Genomic DNA, 26,276 nt, shown 5'->3' with positions numbered 1-26,276 from the left:
GTTTCAGAGTCGATTCTTAAATTTCTGGAATCGAACAGCCCTAATTACAATACATGAGAGTGTCTAGAAGGTCACTTCGATATGTTTTTAATCTTCTAACATAATTTTATTATAATGGCGATTTTTGTAATTTTAACAAACAGGATGGAATGTTTTAGGTGTGAGACAAGCCAACTAATACCACAAAAAAAGTAGAAAAAATCAAAATCATTAATGCTGAGGTTTGAACTGTTGTGGTTTTCCCACCGAAAAAAAAACAGATGTCACTTCCTGGATGATGAATGGATTTTATATATATATATATATATATATATATATATATATATATATATATATATAATTTTTTTAATTTTTTTTTATTTTTTTTTTTTATCAATTTAAACACAGTAGTGCTTTGATGACCGACCGCACGTGGTCGCTGTCTGGCTTCATGCGTGGGACGTGACGTCATCAGCTCACGCAAATCCACAACGCGTGTGCGTGGGAAATGTTTCCTGTGCGGGTCTGATAGAGGGACTAAACACGCTTCTGTACGGAGGGAATTATGAAATCAAACCTCTTTTAACAAAATCGCTCTTCTCTTATCAAAGCATCTTTCTGCAGTAACCGAGTAAGAGCAATAGGCGCGTGAAAGCGAGATCGAAAATAAAGAGGCCCAGGATTGATCAAGATTCCTCCCAGCATGGAAGGTACATACAACTTTAATTTCATATTATCACATTTATTACATGCATTAATGTGATGTTAAGCAATACAGTGCATTGCAGTGAAATTAGGCTTCAATTTTGAAACTCATTAGCGTTTTGCCATGCTTGTTAGTCATTTTAAAGATATTGTATTTGAGGAGTGATTGTATTTATGTTACATTTGCTTTGATTTGCACAGCTTGTTCATATAGTGACAAAGCCACACCTCTATATGTTATTATTCATGTTCAGATAATCACATGTTTGATGCTGTTGTGGTCAGATGTTTGGCACAGACTGCTGAACACAGCCCTGGTCAACAGCTCTCCTCCAAATCCATTCAATCTTAGAGGATATCTTTACATTTGATCAAGATTTTACTATACAATTTAAGTCTAAAACTACATAACTCTTGTCCTTAACAGAATATCTCTTAAGAGGGGGTCTTAAATGTGGTCTTCATGTTGGACATACAGTGTGAATGTGTCATTGGTTTCAGGAGATGTAGACGGTCAGAGCCACTGGTGTTTGTCCCAGGTCAAAGGAGCTGTGGATGATGATGTAGCTGAAGGTAAGACATTCCTGATGTGACCTTGACAATTCCATGCTACCAAAATACCATAGTTAGTGTTATAATGATTATATGAATATGAGATCTCTGTCAAACAGTGTAAGAAGCTTTCAGAATCTTTGTTTTGTTTAATCACTACTTTTAATTATTTCTGTGGTGTTATTATGCTTTTAATGTAGTAATGTAGTAACAACTGTAGTAGCCTTGGATATTTTGGTATAGCTTTGGAAATTATAGTTAACCTAGATGAATTTTGGTGAACAAAATAGGATGCTTTTTTCCTCTTCTGGCATCTACTTTAATACATTTTGCATGGGTTTACAAAAAGAAATGCTTCTATCAGGGTTCCCACGGTTATGGAAATATCAGGGAATTTTAAAATTGTGATTTTTCAGGCTTGGAAGAGTCATAGAAATGAATAATATATTAAAATAATGTTGTAGTCTATACTTAAGTTTTGTGAAAGTGCAAAATATTTTATTGGAAATGGCTCAGTGGGAGTGCGATAAATATTTTACAAATTATTTTAAGAATCCTTTTAAATTGGGGTCCTGGGTATCTCAGCAAGTAAAGACGCTGACTGCCACACCTGTTCGAATCGCAAGTTCGAATCCAGGGCGTGCTGAGTGACTCCAGCCAGGCCTCCTAAGCAACCAATTGGCCCGGTTGCTAGGGTGGGTAGAGTCACGTTGGGTTAACCTCCTCGTGGTCGCCATAATGTGGTTCTCGCTCTCAATGGGGCACGTGGTGAGTTGTGCATGAATGCCGCGGAGAATAGCGTGAAGCCTCCAAACGCGCTAGGTCTCCACAGTTACACGCTCAACAAGCCACGTGATAAGATGCGCGGATTGACGGTCTCAGACGCGGAGGCAACTGAGATTCATCCTCCACCACCCGGATTGAGGTGTCACTATGCCACCACGAGGACTTGGAGCGCATTGGGAATTGGGCATTCCAAATTGGGAAGAAAAGGGGAGAAAAAAAAGAATCCTTTTAAATTGAAATAACCGGAAGGTAGGGATGCACCGATGTATCGGCTGCCGATATTTATCAGACAATTAAATTAAAACCAAATTAAATTAAATTAAAACCAAACCAAATTAAAACCATCGATGTTATAAGCAGGGAAACGCAGATATGGAAAAACTATGGTTTATATATATAATGAATTGGTAACACACATTGTAAAGGAGCTGTGAATTCAAATGCACAATCCAGAAATAATAATAGCCGCAATACTTTTGTAGAATACTTTAACTTGAGACATCGTTATGATACCCATTAATGCTGCATAATTGATTGAATTAAGATTGAAATTGTAATATGGCCTTGTGCGATTACGAAACCCTAAAAGCCTGCGTTTTAAAATGTCTGAATTCAGCACTTCAGTCGGCGCTGTGTGTGCAAGCGGCGCTCTCTAGCGGTCTGGATGGCATTATCCATTATCTATTATACCACTATAATATAGAATTTAAAAGAAGATTTTGTTCCTTTAAATTTTTCCATGATGTGTTGGACATTTCCATGGAATTGCCCAACATAAGCATAGTATGAATTTGTAATGTTCTGTTTCAGTTGTAATGTTCTATTGTATTAAACTGCAAAAACAAAAGTGAAAAAATTGAGAAGTACAAAATAACCTTTTTTTTTTTTTTTTAAATCAATCATTATTTTAGTTTTTTTTTTTTTTTTTTTTTTGTAGAGTATAAAAACAAACTTTATGCCAGACTAGAACAAACACAACCTCTTTTGTTTAAGAATTGGAAAACTATAGTTTCTACTAAAAAAAATCCAAGCCTTTTTCTATTGTTATTACATTACTACAGTAAAACTGTAGTACTTCAGTATTAGCTGCCACAGAAATAATCAAAACAACTTAATAAAACTGGGTTCTCATATATTTTAACCAATGAATTTGTGTGATTCTTCATGATAGAAAGTTATGCTAAAGTCTAAAATATTTTATTCACAAGAAATAGCTCTTTGTGAGTAAAATCTCTAGGCTATAAAATTATTATAAAAATGCTTATCCAGTAATTTAATATTACGTCATGAGGTCATGGAAAAGTCACGAAAATGTATTGTTCAAAAGACTTGGAACCTTGTTCTGTATTGTTGCTTTGGTTTATTATAATACATTTGGAAAATGAATTGGTGAGGGTTCTGTTGAACTTAAGCTGCATAGACTGTTCACATCAAAATATGTGTCACAAAGTTTAGTAATAAGAGGGTTTGGTGTGCATGTGTTGTAAACAAACGGTCTGTTCTTCAGATTTGAAACAGAACATGGCACTGCCCAGCACCACGCGGCTGCCAGCCACAATAATACGAGAGAGAGACAGACAGACAGACAGACAGAGAGAGAGAAATAGATATTGTTATTCTTGGGCAGAGCTGGGTTGGGGGTTGTTTGATGGTACTGTGCCTGCAGATGCCCGAGATGCTTTTAATGCCAGGCTCTGCGTGTGCCCACCCACACACACACGCACACACACAAAAACAAACTGTCACTTATGTTCTTGAAAACATTCAGTGAAACAATATGGTCATATATTTTTTTTTATTTTTTATAATTCAGTATTGTGTGTGTGTGTTGTTAGCTGACATCATCTCTGCGGTGGAGTTCAATCATTCTGGTGAGTTGTTGGCCACAGGAGACAGGGGTGGAAGAATAGTAATCTTCCAACAGGAACAAGAGGTAAGACTGATTACAGGAGTCTCACTGTGCAATTAAAGGAATTGCCCAAAAATGTGATTTTGTCATACTGTACTCACCCTCATGTCGTTCCAAACGTGCATGCCTTTCTTTCTGCTATGAAACACAAAAAGAGATTGTTCACAGTGCTCGTTTCCATACAGTGAAAGTGAAAACAGGCTGTCAAGCTGCAAAAAAAACCACCATAAACATATTAAACTAATCTATAAGACTCGTGCACTATATTCCAAGTCTTCTGAAGGCACATGATAGGTTTGTGTGAGAAACATACTGAAATTTTTCACTGCGTCCGACAGACGATAGACCGGAAGTTAGTAATTTCCCATTTAGAGTTTGACAGGGTCTGCGTGGAGTTCCGACCATCTGCTGATGCGGAATTTTCGAATCTGATTTGAGCTTCGGCTGCATTGACATTTCAACTTGTGCGACTAGACCGTATGTGACCGCTCTACCGAATGGGATTTATTCATTCAAAACTATGAGCGAAGTGAGAAAAATCAACAGCTAAATATGTTTCTCTTCTGACACGTGCATCTGTGTTTCACGTGAATGTTGCGCACGCTATCTCTGAATCACTCGCGCTGCTCGATTCGGCTTCTTTCAATATTGCGGCGTAGACCTCAGAACTTACATGACCAATTTAATAATTATAACAATTATAATGACAGTCTTCTGCTAGCTCTTCTATGTGTATTCCAGCGTTATTCCATCTTTTGAGTTCAACAAGAAGAGAAAGCCAGTGCAATGAAAGAGTGAAGCCCAAAAGACAATACTTAGGCAATGCACAAATTATAATCTTAAATTTATGAATGTGTCATAATAAAGACAACGAGTGGTGTAATTGAAATGGAATGCTGTGGTGCACATTTGAATCGCGTATTGTTATTGTTTTTGTTGTTGTTGTCGTGATGGTGTTTCCCTCTCCGTTAACAAAGCAATCAAAAATGCTTCATTATGTGTGGTGGCTGAAGGTTTTGGACTTTAACAGCAATTCAGAACTCACTTTTAAATCATTCATATTTGTGTTTGGAACAACTCTTTTGTTTGGCCACCATGATTGCTCTCCCTTCGGAGTGCCCTGTGGAGGCATCATTTATGCAGTTTGGTATGTGCCAGTGTTGAATGATTGACTCACTCATAACACAATTGTCGCCATCTGCTGGCGCATTTTAAATGGACACATAAACACATGCATATAAGATAATTGTTGATATTTGAGCCTATGATATTCAAATTCCATTAGGCCTGTAGTTTGTGAAAACATGCATTTTTAATGCATATGCCATATAACAGATTTATGTATGACGAAATGATGCAATACAGAAAGGAGTCACTGTATCCTCTCACCCTTTACATGTTTGCAAGATACAGTTTTCCACAAAAAGTAAGCACCAGCATCTGTCATCTCGACTTATCTCTGTTAAATGCAATAGCCTGTAGAGCATTCAGGCGTGGGAATACATATATGAGAGCACAAGTTTTACGAGAGAGCGTAAAGCAGTTTGTCAGAGATCGCTAAAGTTTTGCGAGAGAATGCAAAAGGATTTGCTTTTTTTCCCCCACACTACTCATTTTTTTGAGTACACCTTGGCCCTTTCGGGGCTCCGTACACCTGTGGCTATGACCTTACAAATGCCAGAATGGAAAGACTATGGTAAACAAAGGCAAGCAGAATGTAGAATAAACAGATTTAAAGTTAGGACAAATTATGAGCAAATTTGCAAATTTGTGTTCCTCTCTAATATATGGTCTGTTCGAAAAATGTTTAATTATTAGGAAACAAAATGGCCATGTTTGCCTTAAGAAATTCATATTTTCTCTATGAAGATGGTTTGAATCATTAAGAGCGTAATCAAAAGAATAATTATAAAAGGAGTAGGAACAAACATTTTCATGAAAAGCAGAGTCTCACCTCAGTAAGGTGCTGTATAATAGTCAAAAATATAATATGTGCAGTCAAAATATAATAACTAGCCCTGCAGAAATAAGGTGTTAAACCAAGTTAGTTTGATTTCACATAGCATCATGAAGTAAAACAAAATATGTCAAATTCAAAATGATGCTTAGATTATCAAAAATAACTTGTATATCCAATGTATGCTTGATAAGCAACATAATTATGTTAAATATGAACTAATTCGTGTTTATGTACTGTGTATGGCAGCCACCACCAAAGACAATTTTTGACCCAGGAAAAACCCTGTTGTTGTTGTTTATTATCATAATAATAACTATAAAATCAGTATTGATAATAAATAATGAAAGGAATAATAAATACTGAGTGAATATTAATCATGAATTTCATTGAATTCATCCATCTGCTCAATAAAATCGCACACAGTAATGTAATTCTGAGGTGAGTAAAATCCATTGCAAGCAAAATAACATTTTATCTCGACTGCTACTAAGGGGAGAAAGACGACATATGTGAATGTCAGAGACAGTGAGAAGGTGGCTTTATAATGTAACTCACAAGTCATATGGTCTACTTTTATTTTGCTGTAATGGTTTTTATCCTTGACTGTTGTCAGTCACTATACACCGATCAGCCACAACATTAAAACCACCTGCCTAATATTGTGTATGTCCCCCTCGTGCTGCCAAAACAGCGCCAGCCCGCATCTCAGAATAGCATTCTGATATTATATTCTTCTCAGCACAATTGTACAGAGTGGTTATCTGAGTTACCGTAGACTTTATCAGTTCGAACCAGTCTGGTCATTCTCTGTTCACCTCTCTCATCAATAAGGCGTCCCCATCCACAGGAAATTTTGTTTTTGGCACCATTCGGAGTAAATTCTAGAGACTGTTGTGTGTGAAAATCCCAGGAGATCAGCAGTTACAGAAATACTCAAACCAGCCCGTCTGGCATCAACAATCATGCCATGGTCCAAATCACTGAGATCACATTTTGTCCCCATTCTGATGGTTGATGTGAACATTAACTGAAGCTCCTGACCCATATCTGCATGATTATATGCACTGCACTGCTGCCACACGATTGGCTGATTAGATAATCGCATGAATGATTGTTGGTACCAGATGGGCTGGTTTGAGTATTTCTGTAACTGCTGATCTCCTGGGATTTTCACACTCAACAGTCTCTAGAATTTACTCAGAATGGTGCCAAAAACAAAAATCATCCAGTGAGCGGCAGTTCTGTGGATGGAAATGCCTTGTTGATGAGAGAGGTCAACAGAGAATGGCCAGACTGGTTTGAACTGACAAAGTCTACGGTAACTCAGATAACCACTCTGTACAATTGTGCTGAGAAGAATATCATCTCAGAATGCTATTCTGAGATGCGGGTTGATGCTGTTTTGGCAGCACGTGGGGGACCTACACAATATTAGGCAGGTGGTTTTAATGTTGTGACTGATCGGTAAACACATAAGAATGAAAGTATTATGTGTTTGAGAGTAAAAGATGACAGAATTTCTATTTTTTGAGTGAACTATCCTGTCGATGATGCCAATTGCCTCCATCATTTATGACCTGCAGCTGATTAACAGGTTATGTGACATCTAAGTTTTTTGTTTTTTTTATTTTTCTCCCCCCCACCAAGAGTAAGAGTCTTGCGGATTATAATGTCTACAGCACATTCCAGAGTCATGAGCCCGAGTTTGACTATCTGAAGAGTCTGGAAATCGAGGAGAAGATCAACAAGATCCGCTGGCTTCCTCAGAAAAATGCTGCACACTTCCTGTTGTCAACAAACGGTCAGTTAATTCATGTAATGTGTTTGTTTACCTTTCTAGAAATTAGTTTTTGTCTTTGTTCAAAATGTGTGTTATAAGCTTTAGATTTTTCTGTATTCTTACTATGAAATCGGTATTTTTATTTTTTTTAAACCCCCCAAATTCAGTGTATTCTGTTTTGTTTTTTGTTTTTTAATTCCATATTTTAGAGTAGGCATGTCCGTATCGGAATTGGGGCCAAAACTGCACTAATGTACTTTTACTCGTGCTCAAAAATGCTCCGATACCAAAAACTGATACCATCTGGTGCACAAATATCAACATTCAGCACACAAATTAAAATCACGTTATGTCCTAGTGTGATTATTAAACCACAAAGGCTGTGATTTAATGAGATACATATATAGTTTGCATGTGCTGCGTGCTTCAAAGTAAATAGATCTTGTTTTAAGAATGTTTGAATGTAAATGTGAAGCCGGCTGCTCATACCAAGGAGATCTAAAACACCATCATGAGAATCACAAGCTCTGTTTATAGCAGATGACAATGAGCAGAGCCCTAATTCACTGTGTGGAGTGTGGCAAATACAGACTACATATTTATTTAATGAAATAGCAGCTTTTGCGGTTTAATAATCACATTGGGTCACGTAGCGTCTTGCTTTTCCAGAGGTGAGAAGCTACCGTCAAAAATGCATAGAAATGCAAAATAAAAGCTGAATTTAAATGGAAAAAAGTAGGACTGAAATATATCACTAATATATAGTTATGTAATATTCACTGTAATACTACTGCTACTAATAATTATTTAATAATTATTTTTAAGCAATATCTCACATCTGTGATACTCTGTTATGCAGCATTTTATTTGAGTAAAATAACTCAATATTGTATTGGATTTTCTTCTTTTTCTTTTTTTTTTTTTTCTGCCCTAAAAGTATCTGGGCGTCAGAGACCGTTAAGTCATGGAGACATCAAACTTGGCAGGATGATCCCAAATTCCCCTCACTACTCAGGCGCACAAACGCACAGCCATCTGACCCTAGGTGGCGGTATAATAAACACTTTTACCTTTGTGCTCATATCTCTGCAAACGTAAGGGCTAGAATTCTTGAATCAAGCCGTACAAAATGTATATCTCCAATTTCATTTCCATGAAATTAATTTTTTGGGCATTTTTTCAAACTCCTCCTAGACCGTTAGTCTGATCAGTATGCAAGCAGGGTGTTAACATGGAAGCAGCATATAAAATTGTGACAATTGGCCACAAGGTGGCAGTATTATTAGCTAATTCATGTTTTTGCTCTTAACTCCGGAGCCGTATAGGCTACAATACAAATTTGTAGCTTCTCTGAATCCACCAGTGCCCCACAATGATATGGTCACTTTATTTTCCATTTCCGCAATTTAACTTTTTTATTTCGATTTATTCATAAAACGTACAATTTCGAACTCGTCCTAGGCCGTTTGCCCGATTATCACGAAACTTGGTATATATCATCTACAGACCCTCCTGACAAAAAGTTATCAAAAGAATTTTGATTCATCGAATCTTTCCAAAGATATGAGCAAATATGTTTTGGCCGTGGCCTATAATGACTAATTAGCCTGTATCTTGTGAGCGCAATTTTCAAACTTTACAAAATTTACATAGACAGGGGAACACTCTGAGGTAACATGCCAAGTTTCATTCATTTGTGATGCTAGGGGGGCGCTATAACTTAAGAAAATCCTATTTTTGCAACTCTGCTCAAAGAAGGTGAAATGTCACACCAAAATAGCTGTCCACAGCATCCACAGGATCTTTTCTGTCAAATTTGATTATTTTGGTCATCTCTCCATATGTGTTTGGCCCCTGACATTAGTCGCTTGCGGCTATATTTATGATTTGTGTAATATGAAAACGATTTTTTTACTAAACACTTTATCCTTGTCTTGTATGTAGATAAAACCATCAAGCTGTGGAAAATCAGTGAGCGAGACAAGAGACCCGAGGGGTATAACCTGAAAGAGGAAGACGGGCGCTTCAGGCATCCTTCATCGCTTACGACACTACGGGTGTGTGCCATGTCTCCCGACACTAACACACTCTCTCACTTTGACTAGTAGCACAAAAAAGATGACTGTAACAGTAATAACGCCACTGCTATCTCTGTATCGTTAATCCCGATGTAACCATACACTGAATGACTTGGTTTGCTCCTCATAGGTTCCAGTATTCCAGCCGATGGATTTGATGGTGGAGGCGAGCCCACGGCGCGTTTACGCCAATGCTCACACGTACCACATCAACTCCATCTCAGTCAACAGTGACAATGAGACTTATCTGTCTGCTGATGACCTCCGGATCAACCTGTGGCACCTGGACTTCACAGACCGAAGCTTCAGTATCCTTTTTTTTAATTTATTTTTTTGTGTGTGTCTGTTGACAGATAGAGTGATACTAATAGCAGCACATTTGATCGGTGTCCTTTCCAGTGAGGGCTTTAAACTAGTAAACAAAGCAGGCGATAAAGTCAACATGAGATGGAATTTGCTCACTCCACATTTAACTTCCATAATGTGATGTATTTCTGAATGTTCACCAGTAAAAAATGGAGGGCGAGACTTGATTTTGTCCATCAGAATTTGAATAGAAGGTGAAAAGTGGGCTGACTATTGGTTTTTAATTGCTTTTGGATCTCATGTTTAATCTGAAGTTTACCTCTTAACCACTGACCGCTCTCAGACATTGTTGATATCAAGCCGGCTAACATGGAGGAGTTGACGGAGGTGATTACGGCATCAGAGTTTCACCCGCTCCAATGCAACACGTTTGTGTACGGCAGCAGCAAGGGTTCAGTGCGACTCTGTGACATGAGAGCGTCCGCTTTATGTGACCAACACTCAAAATGTTAGTGACAACTTTTAATTCCCATATTTCACTGCTTCTTAGGCCACATCTACATGTAATTTTGCTTGAAAACTCAACTGTTCTTATGTGGATGAGAGGCATAAACATTGCAAAATCAATGCGTTGTGTGGACATTGCCTTAGACACATATGACACTGAAGAATAATGCAATACTTAATAAAATATCTTGTTGTCGATTCGTGAGTTGGAATCCAGGGCGTGCTGAGTGACTCCAGCCAGGTCTCCTAAGCAACCAAATTGGCCCGGTTACTAGGGAGGGTAGAGTCACATGGGGTAACCTCCTCGTGGTCACGATTAGTGGTTCTCACTCTCAGTGGGGTGCATGGTAAGTTGTGCGTGGATCACGGAGAGTAGCATGAGCCTCCACATGCTGTGAGTCTCCGCAGTGTCACGCACAACGAGCCACGTGATAAGATGCGCGCATCGACTGTTTCAGAAGCGGAGGCAACTGAGACTTTTCCTCCGCCACCCGGATTGAGGTGAGTAACCACGCCACCACGAGGACCTACTAAGTAGTGGGCATTCCAAATTGGGAGAAAAGAAAATGTAATAATAAATAAAATATCTTGATAATCATGGTTTCCATCTAAATTCCATATTTACTACAGGAATGGTTACTACTGTAGAATCATAATAAATTAAAAGGGATCTTTCAGAATGTCTGTATTTTTGTTTCACTTTTAATTTTAGTTTTTTGTAACACAAAACATGGATTTACAGGCCAAGCACTGAAGTTTCTAATAGTTTTCTTATTATTCTCCTGCTCTTGAAGTCTATGGCAGCCCATAGAACCGTATGTTGGGAAATGCTTAAATTTGGCAAACTGATAGTGGAACAAAATTTGGGGTCTCTAACGCAAACCCTCTAGCATCACAAACAGTTCAATGTTTTACTTTTCAGCTTTTAACTTTTAAAATTATTTTTTTCCTCTTGATTCCTTGGCTTGTGCCGAATCCCAATGGCTTGTGCTCCGGCCACTAGATTTCTTGCTATTTAGAATTTTCCGAAAAACCTACGTTTTAAAACTCTTACACCGTATGTCAGATTTGCTCGAAATGACAAAAAATTTTGAGATTCATGATAATAGACAAAATCATTCTTATATACTGCATCAACGAATACGACAGCGGTCACGCCATAATGGATGTGAGGCTGTATCTTTGCAACGCTTTAGCATATCGACACGAAACTTGGTATATGTTATCACAAGCATGACGTGAGGGTACCTGTACAGTTTCTGCACAGCATCACCTAGTGGACAAGAAATATGAAAAAAATGGCTATTTTGCTTGTAACTTCTAAATAGATTGGCCTAAAATCATGAGACTGGTCACTTTAGATTCCTTAACTTTTAACAAAGTCAACCCTGAATCAGTTTGAATTTTTATCAAGAACAAACTTTAGAAACCTCGTAGGTTTTTAATCACTGTTGCCTTTAATAAATTTTAACTTGTTTTTCAGCATGAAAATAGCGATGGAAGCTGGCATGGTGTTAAATCACTAACAAACAAACCTTCTAGGCTGTACATCCGATTTGCACAAAATTTATTGTGCATCATCTAGGGACACTCATGACAAAAAGTTATGAAATGTTTTTTTGATAGACCAAACCGTTCTCGAGTAACGCATAAGCAAATTATTTGGCAAGATGCTAATAAGGATCTGAGGCCGTATCTCATGAACACTTTGGTGTATTGACATGAAACTTGATATGTGGCATTGTGACCAAGCCCTTACAATACCATATAAATCTGATGTCAACTTGACAGTCCAAAAAGTTATAAGCACTTGTATTACACTGTAAGTCATAAATGTCTTTTTTCACCACTCTGCTTTAAATCATCAAAGAAATTCTAAATTCAATCAAAATGTTTGGCCGCGTAATTGCTGCTTTTCAAGCCTGGAAAACTAAAGGAAATTCAGAAAATCGTAAAAGTCATGGAAAAGTCAAAAATTCCTTTAGTAAGGCATTTATCTTATAAAATCTCATCCACTAGGAATTGCTCTTGTATAAATTAAAAAAAATAAAACTTGCTCACCAACCATAGTGATTTCTGACATTTGAGCAATCTTTCGAGCAAACGAATCAGTTAAAACAGTTCACAATGCAGTTTGAGCGATATTTTTAGATCTTATTTACATATACATTTCTCAATTTCACCATTCATTTGCATATGCAAATAAGAACATTTATGTAACTTCACCGCAGTAAAAACCTACACTTCTATAAGTTGAAACGTGAAGAAAATATGAGAATGTGTCATGTATTGCTGCCATCTGGTGGAAAAAGAATAATATCATGACTTGAATCATGTTATGACAATAATAGCCAGTAGATGGCTGCGGTGTGCATTTGGATATATATTTAGACATTATTAAATGATTATTTGTCAAAGTTAAGCATTTGTTTGTTTGTTTCTTTATTTTATTTTTTTATGTTTTGAAGTGTTAGTTTTTGCAAAAATTTCACATTTTGCTTACAGACAAAACCTGACCGGGTGTTACAAAGAGAAGACATAGAATAATCATTTTGTTACCATTAATTTATTTCAAACATCAAAATGTAATAACGCCAAGTAAATTAATAATAATGTCAATAAAATGAACAGAAATGAACAGTAATGGATTGTGAAAATTCAATTAGTGGATAAAAAAGAAGACTTTGTTCCTCATGGAATTTTATTGGTCAAAAAGTGGGGGAACCCTGATAGTAACGGTGGTATTTAGGGGGGAAACTAGCTGTCATAATTTTTGTACACTGGCGGCCAAAAGTTTGGAATAATGTACAGATTTTGCTCTTTTGGAAAGAAATTGGTACTTTTATTCACCAAAGTGGCATTCAACTGATCACAATGTATACTCAGGACATTAATAACATGAAAAATTACTATTACAATTTGAAAAAAATGTTCAGAACTTCTTAAACTACTTCAAAGAGTTCTCATCAAAAAATCCTCCACATGCAGCAATGACAGCTTTGCAGATCCTTGTTATTCCAGCTGTCAGTTTGTCCAGATACTCAGGTGACATTTCACCCCACACTTCCTGTAGCACTTGCCATAGATGTGGCTGTCTTGTGGGGCACTTCTCATGCACCTTACAGTCTAGCTGATCCCACAAAAGCTCAATGGGGTTAAGATCCATAACACTCTTTTCCAATTATCTGTTGTCCAATGTCTGTGTTTCTTTGCCCACTCTAACCTTTTCTTTTTGTTTTTCTGTTTCAAAAGTGTCTTTTTCTTTGCAATTCTTCCCATAAGGCCTGCACCCCTGAGTCTTCTCTTTACTGTTGTACATGAAACTGGTGTTGAGCGGGTAGAATTCAATGAAGCTGTCAGCTGAGCACATGTGAGGCGTCTATTTCTCAAACTAGAGACTCTGATGTACTTATCCTCTTGTTTAGTTGGACATCTGGCCTTCCACATCTCTTTCTGTCCTTGTTAGAGACAGTTGTCCTTTGTCTTTGAAGACTGTTGTGTACAACTTTGTATGAAATCTTCAGTTTTTTGGCAATTTCAAGCATTGTGTAGCCTTCATTCCTCAAAACAATGATTGACTGATGAGTTTCTAGAGAAAGCTGTTTCTTTTTTGCCATTTTTGATCTAATATTGACCTTAAGACATGCCAGTCTATTGCATACTGTGGCAACAGGGGCAGTGGTGGCTCAGCAGTTAAGGCTCTGGGTTACTGATCAGAAGGTCGGGGGTTCAAGCCCCAGCACCACTAAGATGCCACTGTTGGGCCCTTGAGCAAGGCCCTTGACCATATCTGCTCCAGGGGTGCTGTATCATGGCTGACCCTGCACTCTGACTCCAGCTTAGCTGGGATATGTGAAAAAAAAAGAATTTCACTGTATATTTGCAAATGTATAATGTGTGTTTGATATAATGGCAAGTGATTTTCTAGATCCAAATTAGCAATTTAGCATGATTACTCAAGGATAAGGTGTTGGAGTGATGGCTGCTGTCTAGATTTGATCAATAATTACTTTTTTTTTTTCAAATAGTGATGGTGCTGTTTTTTTACATCAGTAATGTGCTGACTATATTTTGTGATCAGTTGAATGCCACTTTGATGAATTAAAGTACCAATTTCCTTCCGAAACAGCAAAATCTGTACATTATTCCAAACTTTTGACTGCCAGTGTAAGTGCTATCTTTCATATCAAAAAGCTCTATGCCTTTTTAGCAGCGAAGCTTTGGAGTGTTTAAGAAATTCTGTAGTTTATAAGAGTGGTGTCCTACTGAGAATGTCCCAAGGGTTTTTTGGTGTGCTTGTAACTTGTGTATCGGTATGTTTTTCCACATTAAGTGTTCGAGGAGCCTGAAGACCCCAGCACACGCTCGTTCTTCTCTGAAATCATCTCCTCCATCTCAGACGTGAAGTTAAGTCACAGCGGCCGATACATGATGACCAGAGATTACTTGACCCTCAAGATTTGGGACCTTCACATGGAGAGCCAACCTGTGGAAACTTACCAGGTAACGTTGACCACTAGATGGCATCAGGAAACCATCACTTGAATTTAATGGTGGTATTTCATGCATTTTCAATATTGTTTCAGTCGCTGGCTCAAGATGTTAAAGCCAGCATAAAACAGCATTTGCAACTTATCTTGGGTGAGTTGTGTGATAGTGGAATATATTTTGCAGATAAAACGGAATATTGAGGATTTGATTGAATCGTGGAAAGCTGTCGATCATATGCAGTTTTCATGACATGTTGAAATTACCATAAGCTCCCACTCCCAGCTGTTTGCATCATTGTTATTGCCTCTATAATGCTCATAATGCCAAAATGAATTTATGTCCGGCTTCACTGTTGATGTGTATTTTATGCATACTTTTATGTCTATGCCTCTCTCTCGTCAGGTTCACGGTTATCTCAGGAGTAAGCTGTGCTCTCTCTATGAGAACGACTGTATCTTTGATAAGTTTGAGTGCTGCTGGAGGAGTGATGACAGGTGAGATGATGACTCATGTACTATAATTGCGCGTGTGGAGCCATCATTATGACGTGAGCATAGCATGTTGCCCTGTGTTTCCCGTTCAGCTAATGAGCTCCTGCACATTTTGATAATGATAAAAGCATCCTTTGTCGCATTTCAGTTGATGAGAAAAAAAAAATACAAAGCAAACACAAAACATACATTAACTGTGTGCGGTTACGGGGCTTTTCACAGACATATCACTGCGCCCAGAGAGGATCTATCAGACTAATGCTTTTATCTTTCACAAACAGAGTGCTGACATACACAGGCACACACTCTTGGACTTTGTCCTCATTATGAAATACAGGGGTGGGTGATGTATTGAATATTTACAATATATTCCAAATTATTTTGTCATATAAAATTATGGAGAGACAAATCTCTTTAATTAAAACATTAAATAAAACATTACATATTTTTTAAATAAATATTTTGTACAATTTGTAAATGTTATAAACTATAACATAATCAAATCTATCCATTTTAAAATCTCACCATTAGCTTTGGATCGATTTTCAGCACAAACTTTGGGTCTTTTCATGTTCAGGGTTACAGTTATCAGCATGCCACTCTTAAAATTGATCTCAAGGAGGCCATTCACACAGGACATATATTTGCATTCTTATGTGCTCTTTTGTGAGTTATTTTTCTATGTGAACATGCGCTAGATGAACATCTTTGTCTCTGATTTTTCAGAATCTTGTGCCATCGGCCTAGCTTTTTGAGACGTCGTGTGAAGTTAAAAGAACTTTATCTTTTTAAAATGCATCTTAAGACACCTGCACACTCTACCATTTATTGTGCGGGGCGTAGCTTTTTTTTAACACAAGAATGCATTCTGTGTATTCATACCCTTCATGAGTCAAATTTAGAAAATGAAAAGAGCTTGTGCAAAAATGTAAATCAACCCAAAGCTAATGTTAAGTTAAAAACCGGTGCAAAGCTAGTAAAACTAAATACATGGAGCACATTTGATTTATTTAGTGATTTGATTATTATTTTAATTAAATGTAATTTATTTAAATATATAAAAGAATATAATGATTCAAATTTTTAAAGAGATCTGGCCCTCCTTATGGGCACCTAGGGCACCGCCATTATCATCCTTGTATGTGGACCACTTCCGGTATAAGCCACTTCCAGCTATTTTAGCTATACAAAAATACTACATTATGCTGCTTTATATTACAGGCTGGCAATAAATGTCGACATATTATTATCATCAGTTACGATTTTCCTAAACTCATTGGTTTTAAGAGCATATAGTTTACCATTAATCACATTTTGCCATCGTTTAATCACACACTGTTGCACAGGCAGAATGAATTAAATCAGGCGCTGACAGGATAGTCCTTTGTGCCATCTTGACAGGCCTCCACAATCATTACATAACCAGAAGAGAGGAGAAAGATGTCGGGAAAATGCTGCTTCAACTTTCTTTGCACCAAAACTGCATCTTGTTTCATCTTGGCAAAATAATAAATGCCATTCTTGTCAGAGAGCATTCTCTCTTAGCAGTGTATAGTAAACAGACACGCAGATCAAGGCATTTAGCATGGCTTATGAAACATCGCCTTTGGAAATAAATAAAGGCATCATTGGAGGTTATGAAGGTACATATGAACGGAGGTTTACATGGAGACAAGAAAGACTGCTTCGTCACAGTCTCGGTAAGAAAGAAACAGATTTTATTACCGTCTCTTCAATACAACAACGCACAGCAACAAGTGAATGATTTAATTTCTCTTTTACTATAAATGCTGACGTTAGAAAATTATCCGACATTGGCACATAATTCATAATAGTTTCTAAGCCCAGATCACTAACTCTGGTAACTAACTCTAACTCTTCACCGGAAATGCAGCCGCTGCTTACTTCTGCGTTGCAAAATAAGGTGGATAAAATTAGCATCATCAGTATAGTGATTATTTTAAAAGATAGTAGTATGAGTTACCGATATGGGTTTTTCAATGGCCAAATAATACTAAAACTAATATTATACAAATATATACAGAGCAAGGTGGACTATTACAGATATGATGCAGTATATAATAGTAATAAATTTAAATCATGGCAAAAATTGCTGAAATTAAAGAAACACATATACACTGATCAGCCACAACATTAAAACCACTGACAGGTGAAGGGAATAACATTTATTATCTTGTTACAATGGCACCTCTCAAGGTGTGGGATATATTAGGCAGCAAATGAACAGTCAGTTCTTGAATTTCATGTGTTGGAAGCAGGAAAAATGGTCAAGCGTATGAATCTGAGCGATTTTGACAATGGCCAAATTGTGATGGCTAGACGACTGGGTCAGGGCATCTCCAAAACTGCAGGTCTTATGGGGTGTTCCCTGTATGCAGTGGTTAGTACCTACCAAAAGTGGTCCAAGGAAGGACAACTGGTGAACTGGCGACAGGCTCATTGATGTGCATGGGGAGCAAAGGCTAGCCCGTCTGGTCCGATCCCACAGAAGAGCTACTGTAGCACAAATGACTGAAAAACGTAATGCTGGCCATGATAGAAAGGTGTCAGAACACACAGTGCATCACAGCTTGCTGCGTAAGGGGCTGCTTAGCCGCAGACCGGTCAGAGTGCCCATGCTGACTCGTGTCCACTACCGAAAGTGCCTACAATGGGCATGTGAGCATCAGAACTGGACCATGGAGCAATGGAAGAAGGTGGCCTGGTCTGATGAATCACATTTTCATTTAGATCGTGTGGGAAGAGATGGCAGCAGGGTGCACCATGGGAAGAAGGCAGGCTGGCAGAGGCAGTGTGATGCTCTGGGCAATGTTCTGCTGGGAAACCTTGGGTCCTGGCATTCATGTGGATGTTACTTTGACACGTACCACCTACCTAAAGATTGTTGCAGACCACGTACACCCCTTCATGGCAGCGGTATTCCCTGTTGGCAGTGGCCTCTTTCAGCAGGATAATGCGCCCTGCCACACTGCAAAAATTGTTCAGGAATGGTTTGAGGAACATGACAAAGGGTTCAAAGTGTTCACTTGGCCTCCAAATTCCCCAGATCTCGATCCGATTGAGCATCTATGGGATGTGCTGGACCAACAAGTCCGATCCATGGAGGCCCCAGCTCGCAATTTATAGGACTTGCCAGATACCACAGGACACCTACAGAGGTCTTGTGGAGTCCATGCCTCGACGGGTCAGAGCTGTTTTGGCAACACGAGGGGGACTGACATGATATTAGGCAGGTGGTTTTAATGTTGTGGCTGATCGATGTATACTCAAAAGATATCATTAAATGCATTTGAAATCAAAAACTGTTTATTATCCATTTACAATGCTGTGAAAACTTAAGAAATGGTGGGCTGTTTCAGCACCTAAACTATACATTATTATATACCAATTTTAACCTTAAATTGATCAAAGTTAAAAATAGTTTAACCATAAATTGATCAAAGAAATGTATGGACACAATAGTTGCAGTTGAAGTCAGAAGTTTACATACACTTCGGTTGAAATCATTAAAACTCATTTTTTAACCACTCCACAGATTTCATGTTAGCAAACGATCTACTTTGTGCTTGACTTGAGTAATTTTTCCAACAATTGTTTACAGACAGATTGTTTCACTTTTAATTGACTATATCACAATTCCTGTGGGTCAGAAGTTTACATACACTAAGTTATCTGTGCCTTTAAGCAGCTTGGAAAATTCCAGAAAATGATGTCAAGCATAATTTAGCTTCTGATATGCTAATTGGAGTCAATTGAAGGTGTACCTGTGGATGTATTTTAAGGCCTTCACACTCAGTGCCTCTTTGCTTGACATCATGGGGAAATCAGCCAAGTCTGGTTCATCCTTGGGAGCAATTTCCAAACACCTGAAGGTACCACGTTCATCTGTACAAACAATAGTACACAAGTATATATACCATGGGACTACGCAGCCATCATACCGCTCAGAAAGGAGATGCATTCTGTCTCCTAGTGTGAAAAGTACAAATCAATCCCAGAACAACAGCAAAGGACTTGTGAAGATGCTGGAGGAAACAGGTAGACAAATATCTACATTAAAACGAGTCCTATATCGACATTTGAAGAAGCCAATTCTCCAAAACCGCCATAAAAAAGCCAGACTTCAGTTTGCAAAAGATCTTACTTTTTGGAGAAATGTCCTCTGGTCTGATGAAACAATTTAATTGTTTGGCCATAATGACCATCGTTATGTTTGGAGGAAAAAGGATGAGGCTTGCAAGCTGAAGAACACCATCCCAACCGTGAAGCATGGGGGTGGCAGCATCATGTTGTGGGGGTGCTTTGCTGCAGGAGGGACTGGTGCACTTCACAAAATAGATGGCATCATGAGGAAGGACAATTATGTGGATATATTGAAGGAAAATCTCAAGACATCAGCCAGGAAGTTAAAGTTCGGTCGCAAATTGGTCTTCCAAATGGACAATGACCCCAAGCATACCTCCAAAGTTGTGGCAAAATGGCTTAATGACAGCAAAGTCAAGGTATTGGAGTGGCCATCACAAAGCCCTGACCTCAGTCCGATTGAAAATTTGTGGCAGAACTGAAAATGCGTGTTCAAGCAAGGAGGCCTATAAACCTGACTCAGTTACACCAGTTCTGTCTGGAGGAATGGGCCAAAATTCCAGCAACTTATTGTGAGAAGCTTGTGGAAGGATACCCAAAACATTTGACCCAAGTTAAATAATTTAAAGGCAATGCTACCAAATACTTACAAAGTGTATGTAAACTTCTGACCCACTGGGAATAAATCATTCTCTCTACTATTATTCTGACATTTCACATTCTTAAAGTAGTGATCCTAACTGACGTAAGACAGGGAATGTTTTCTACGATTAAATGTCAGGAATTGTGAAAAACTGAGTGAAAATGTATTTGTCTAAGGTGTATGTAAACTTCTGACTTCAACTGTATATATTTTTAATTTATGTAAATTAACTTATAATTTGAATTGTATTTAAATTATTTTAAATAATTGAAATGTGTGTGAATATATACGTTTGTTTGTGTGTGTAGATGCAGAGAAAGACTGACGGATGGATGGATGGATAAATATATAGAAAATCATTCTTTTGTGTTCATTTGGTTAAAAACAGTATTTTACTGTATTTTACAACTTTTACACGATATTCTAATTTTTTGAGATGCACCTGTTGGACTGGTTTTACTGTGGATATAGATACTTGTGTACCTGTTTCCTCCAGCATCTTCACAAGGTCCTTTGCTGTTGTTCTGGGATTGATTTGCACTTTTCACACCAAACTACGTTAATCACTAGGGGACAGAATGCGTCTCCTTCCTGAGCGGTATGATGGCTGTGTGGTCCCATGGTGTTTATACTTGCGTACTATTGTTTGTACAGTTGGATGTGGTACCTTCAGGCTTTTGGAAATTGCTCCCAAGGATGAACCAGATTTGTGGTGGTCCACAATGTTTTCTCTGAGGTCTTGGCTGATTTCTTTTGATTTTCCTATGATGTCAAGCAAAGAGGCACTGAGTTTGAAAGTAGGCCTTAAAATACATCCACAGGTACACCTCCAGTTCAGTACACTTCCTATCAGAAACTAACTGGCTAATTGTCTAATGGCTTGATTTCATTTTCTGGAATTTTCCAAGCTGCTTAAAGGCACAGTTAACTTGGTGTATGTACACTTCTGACCCACTGGAATTGTGATTATAGTCAATTAAAAGTGAAACAATCTTGTCTGTAAACAATTGTTGGAAAAATGACACGTGTCATGCACAAAGTAGATGTCCTAAACGACTTGCCAAAACTATAGTTTGCTAATATTAAATCTGTGGGTTGGTTAAAATTAGTTTTAATGACTTCAGCGTAAGTGTATGTAAACTTCTGACTTCAACTGTACTTCTTTTCTTGTCAATTTATTTCCATCTTAGGAAGAAAACAAAACAATATGTAGCAATTTAATGCTTTAACATTTTGCAAACAAAGAATTCTTTAAATGCGCGTCGCTTTAAACTCACCATGTGCCTTTATATAGGCGGAAAAATACTTGATTTCTATCACAAGTCCCATCTGGCCTAGTTTTGTACATCACATAGCACTAAGAGGTCCTTTCTCCATTCATCACTGACAGGGAGGCGCTGTCAGAGATTCTTTTATTTAATGAGATAACCTCCGCGGCTCTATCATAGGAGAGAGCGTAATGGTCAAGTAGCGTGTTAAGACAGTTCGGCTCATTGAATGTCTATGGGACCACTGCGCATGCTAAGCTCATAGGCTCTCCTTGGTAGAAGGGCTCTGGTGCTGTAGCGTGTGCGTCAGTGTAATGACTCTGGGTGGACACATTACAAAAGTTCCGCCCTTCACACCAGTGTTTATGCTGTATTAACGATAAATGCGTTAATCGCGATTAAGAAAAATTAACATGTTAAACGTTTTAAATTAATCGCATGCATTTCTGACAGCTCTATAAAAAACAGAAAGAGTATTAAAAGAGACATTATTCAATGACATGGATCCGTGGATCTCGTCTTTTGGACACACAGAACTAAGTTAAAATAAACTTTTATTCTCAACAAGCAGTGAAGGGATATCTGTGCTAATAACGTCTTCTGCACATGCAAGTGATTTACTTGCATTATAGAGGGTTGCCACAAAGTGAAAAATCGATCTTGGGATATATGAATCGAGATCATTTAAACAAAAATCACGATGCATTGGAAAATGTATATTTTTACCCAGTCCTAAACTTTGTCTTTTTTACGGCAACAATGGCTATTTGGTTGAAATGATATTCCTCCTCTACCATAACCTTAAAGCTGTTGTCCTTTTTTTTTTTTTTTTTTTTTTTAAAGAATCTTTCATCTCCTCTTTTTTTCAGTGAGGTCATGACCGGCTCTTATAACAACTTCTTCCGGATGTTTGACCGTGATTGCCAGCGCGATGTGACCCTGGAAGCCTCATGGGAGAACGGCTCGCCCGGCTGCCCGCTCAAGACATGGCGGGTGAGTGCAGGCAGCAGACGCAAGAGAAACGAGATCGGCGTGGACTGCCTCGACTTCAGCCGAAAGATCCTATACACATCCTGGCATCCTCAGGACAACATTGTTGCCTTGGCAACAGTCAATAACCTTTACATATTCCAGGAGAAACTGAATCAGGAATTTTAAACTGGTTCATCCCTGTTCCTGGCTTCAGGAGTTGGGCGGGATATGTTCTAATCTAGTATCCATGCACAACCTTTCTCCTGCAACTCATAGTCTTACTATTAACCACTGTAGTATGAGAAAACCTTGGGATTATTTTGTTTTTTTAAATGATACACTGTAGGCCGAAGGGATTTTTTTAATTGTATTACTGTAATTGTTCTTTATTTTGCACGTCACTGACCTGTCAGTTTTAGCTTTAAATGAAAATTCGTCCATTATTTACTCACCCTCATGTTATTCCAAACCTGCTATGCTGATATTTTTTCCATGGACCACAAAAGGAGATTTTTAAGAATATCCTGGCCACTCTCCTCCATATTATTAAAGTGGAAAGTACTCAAAATTTAAAACAAAAAACACCATGAAGTAGTCCATACGACTCATACGCTATATTCTGAGTCTCCCAAAGCCATACAATAGCTTTATGTGACGAGCAGACTGAAATTTAAGTCTTTATTCACTGAAAATCTTCCCCTTTGATGTAGATATTTAATCATATGTAGTTTTTGATCGCAAGACGCACAAAACCAATGGCTTTTGGCATAAATGTTCAATTGTTTGATTGTTTGATTTTCAGTTAACTCAAATTTTGGTATGTTCCACACACAACGTGTTAAAACACTTATGGTGCTATTTTTTTTTTTATTTTTTTTATCATTTTTGGAGCTTGACAGACTTAAGGCCTGGATATTCTTAGTTTTTCTGCGTTATGGACCACGTTGCCTGTCAAATTATACTTTTTACAGCGAATGAATACGAACGAATTCGACACGTGCACTACGGCTGCTTTTTGATACTCGTTTAAAACAGATAACGGCTAACGCATGTGCCGAAGATGCACACAGATGAGAACTGTGCACATGTCGAGAAAATCTGGGCCACACGCGGACCATCCGCGCAGACTGTGCTGATGATAACATCTCGTTCGCTTTCTTAATATGGAAATGAGTAGCCAGTACATTCTTCAACATTTCTTCTTTTGTGTTCCACAGACTAAAGTAAGTAATATGGGTTTGGAACGATGTGAGGGTGAGTAAATAATGACAATTTTCATTTTTGTGTGAGCTATTCTTTTGAACAGAATCACGTTCATAAAGTTATTTTCAAAATCTCAAACACTCAATGAAACTGACCTACACACAACCTACAGAATCCTGTTTAATAAGTAATCAGGCATAATTGCATAATCATGATTAACACTTAATTGTAGAAAACCTTCTGGTTATGAGGTGAATCTCATGCACTGATCTCCCCCTAAAAGTACCTTCTACTTCTCTGAACTCAGGCCTGGGCAACAGGAATTTTTCCGCACCCAAATCTCTAATCCAAAAGTCTAATGCCTGATATTTGTCCACAAGTGCAATTGACTTGAAGCAGGGTTCCCAAATAGCTACAGTACATTATTTCTGATAAAGGCTCTAGTGAGTACAACTAATTGTGGCATTAATTTTATGCAATATCTTAGTCTTTGTGGAAAGTGAGACTTTTGATCTGTCTCTTTTTATTGTTTTATATGGAGACATAAATATTTTAAGTCTTAAGTAAATGTTTGTGCTGATGTGCATGTTTTATAATGTCTTATGGTTTTGGCATCTCGTGTGTCTTTTTATTTGCAGCTTTCTGATACAGAATGGTTCCTATGAGGTAAAGAGAATGCTCTAGATATTTTTATATGAATTTTCAGAAATTTAGAAATTATCTCCTTGGCAGTGTTCAGTATATTTACTTTAGTCGTGATTGTCTAAGAGCTGTTGATTGGTGCAGAATGATTCTGTAGAGTGTGTTTACATGATCAGGCCTGCTGTATATGAACAAACCCTGATATACTGTATGTTCCCTTTTATCTTAATGGTCGTAAAACCCAAATGTAAAATAAAACTTACATTTTAAGTCTGAAGACTAATTTGTTGGTCATTTTTGACTCTGGATGGCATCTGCGGTCATTTAATTGTGTGGAAGTATATTAACCCTCCTATGGTATTGGAAATGGGCACCTCCCTTTGGTATCCGTGGTCATTTTTGACCAGAAGGGTCAGATATGTAACGCTTTTTTCTTTTCTTTTTTTTCATGATGATGATGATAACATTTCTTCTTCCCTGAAGTAAGAACAATAAAATTGTTGGGGTGGGGGGGTTATGCTATTTTGATCTTATTTACATGTACATTTCTAAATGTAACCATTAATTTGCATAAACCAATAAGCACATTTTTTGGGGGAAAAAATGTTTAATTCAGAACTTACACATCTGAAGAAAATATGAGAATTTGACAAATTGGAGGCAGATTGCTGCTATCTGGTGAACAAAACATAAATACGACTTGAAAACCATGTTATGCCAGTAACAGTCGGTAGATGACTAGCCACCTACTGTGTAGTCTGATGGCTTGTGACCTAATTTTATATTTTATCACAATATTTGCATTAGGATATTTATTTAAACATTATCAAACTTTTATTTGTCAAAATTTAGCATTTTAAAATTGATTTGAAGTGTCAGTTTTTGCAGTTAATGTCATTATGCTTGCAATCAAACCTGACCATGGTGTTACAAAGAGAAGACACAGAATAAGCATTTTTCTACCAAAAATGTATTTCAAACATAATTTAATAACTCAAAGTAAATGCATAATAATGTCAAGAAAATGAACATCAAGAAACAGAAATGAACTGCAAAATTCTGAAAATTTAATTATAGTATAAAACAGAAGAATCAGAGTAAACATTTTGCAATTTCAAACTTTCTGTAGTAAACATTTATTTTGTGTGTGTGCGTGTGTGTGTATGCATGCATGTGTTTAGCATTGTGGCTGATTTATTGATGTATTTGACATTAAAAAAATTGCTGTTTTTTTGGTCTTTCCTATTAATTTTTTATGGTCGGTCAGAATACCAAAGGTGTTGCTTTTTCTTTTTATATGACCACTTAGACTTATCGAATCAAGCCCAAGTTTTGTTTTCGGATGGCAAATGGAGAAAAACTTACCAAGTCGTGTACTGCTCAGATAAAGGAAACCATTTTTATTAAATGAGGATAATTTATTTCAGAAGGACTGAATACCATTGGAGGGTTATTGACAAAAGACCACGTGTAACAACACCTGCACAGGATCAGTACATCTGAATATCACACCTGCGGGACAGGTACAGGATGGCAACAACAATTGCCCGAGTTACACCAGGAACGCACAATCCCTCCATCAGTGCTCAGACTGTCCGCAATAGGCTGAGAGAAGCTGGACTGAGGGCTTGTAGGCCTGTTGTAAGACAGGTCCTTACCAGACATCACCAACAACAACGTCGCCTATGGGCACAAACCCACCTTCACTGGACCAGACAGGACTGGCAAAAAGTGCTCTTCACTAACGAGTCGCGGTTTTGTCTCACCAGGGGTGATGGTCGGACTTGTGTTTATCGCATTACACCGAGACCTGTACTCTTGATCGGGATCGATTTGGAGGTGGAGGGTCTGTCATGGCCTGGGGCGGTGTGTCACAGCATAATCAGACTGAGCTTGTTGT

The 26,276-nt window shown here is 37.8% G+C and overlaps 1 protein-coding gene across 2 annotated transcripts; it reads left to right on the top strand.

The window, feature by feature from the left end:
• The first annotated feature begins 447 nt into the window (after nt 1-447).
• LOC127415418 (serine/threonine-protein phosphatase 2A 55 kDa regulatory subunit B alpha isoform-like) lies at nt 448-24,653 on the top strand. Of its 2 annotated transcripts, none has more exons than XM_051654123.1 (10): nt 448-689; nt 1,186-1,257; nt 3,858-3,955; nt 7,539-7,692; nt 9,616-9,728; nt 9,880-10,057; nt 10,399-10,563; nt 14,896-15,065; nt 15,456-15,547; nt 22,429-24,653. In XM_051654123.1, the coding sequence occupies exons 1-10, from the start codon at nt 683-685 to the stop codon at nt 22,715-22,717; spliced, it is 1,338 nt and encodes a 445-aa protein (XP_051510083.1). In that variant the 5' UTR covers nt 448-682; the 3' UTR covers nt 22,718-24,653. The 2 variants fall into 2 exon arrangements, with proteins under 2 accessions (XP_051510083.1, XP_051510082.1); XM_051654122.1 differs by having other exon boundaries at nt 1,112-1,257.
• Nucleotides 24,654-26,276: the final 1,623 nt, after the last annotated feature.

The sequence above is a fragment of the Myxocyprinus asiaticus genome, chromosome 24 (assembly GCF_019703515.2).
Source record: "Myxocyprinus asiaticus isolate MX2 ecotype Aquarium Trade chromosome 24, UBuf_Myxa_2, whole genome shotgun sequence".
Classification (NCBI taxonomy): domain Eukaryota; kingdom Metazoa; phylum Chordata; class Actinopteri; order Cypriniformes; family Catostomidae; genus Myxocyprinus; species Myxocyprinus asiaticus.
The sequence above is the reverse complement of the archived record's forward strand: the minus strand, read 5'-3'. Positions and strand labels throughout refer to the sequence as shown.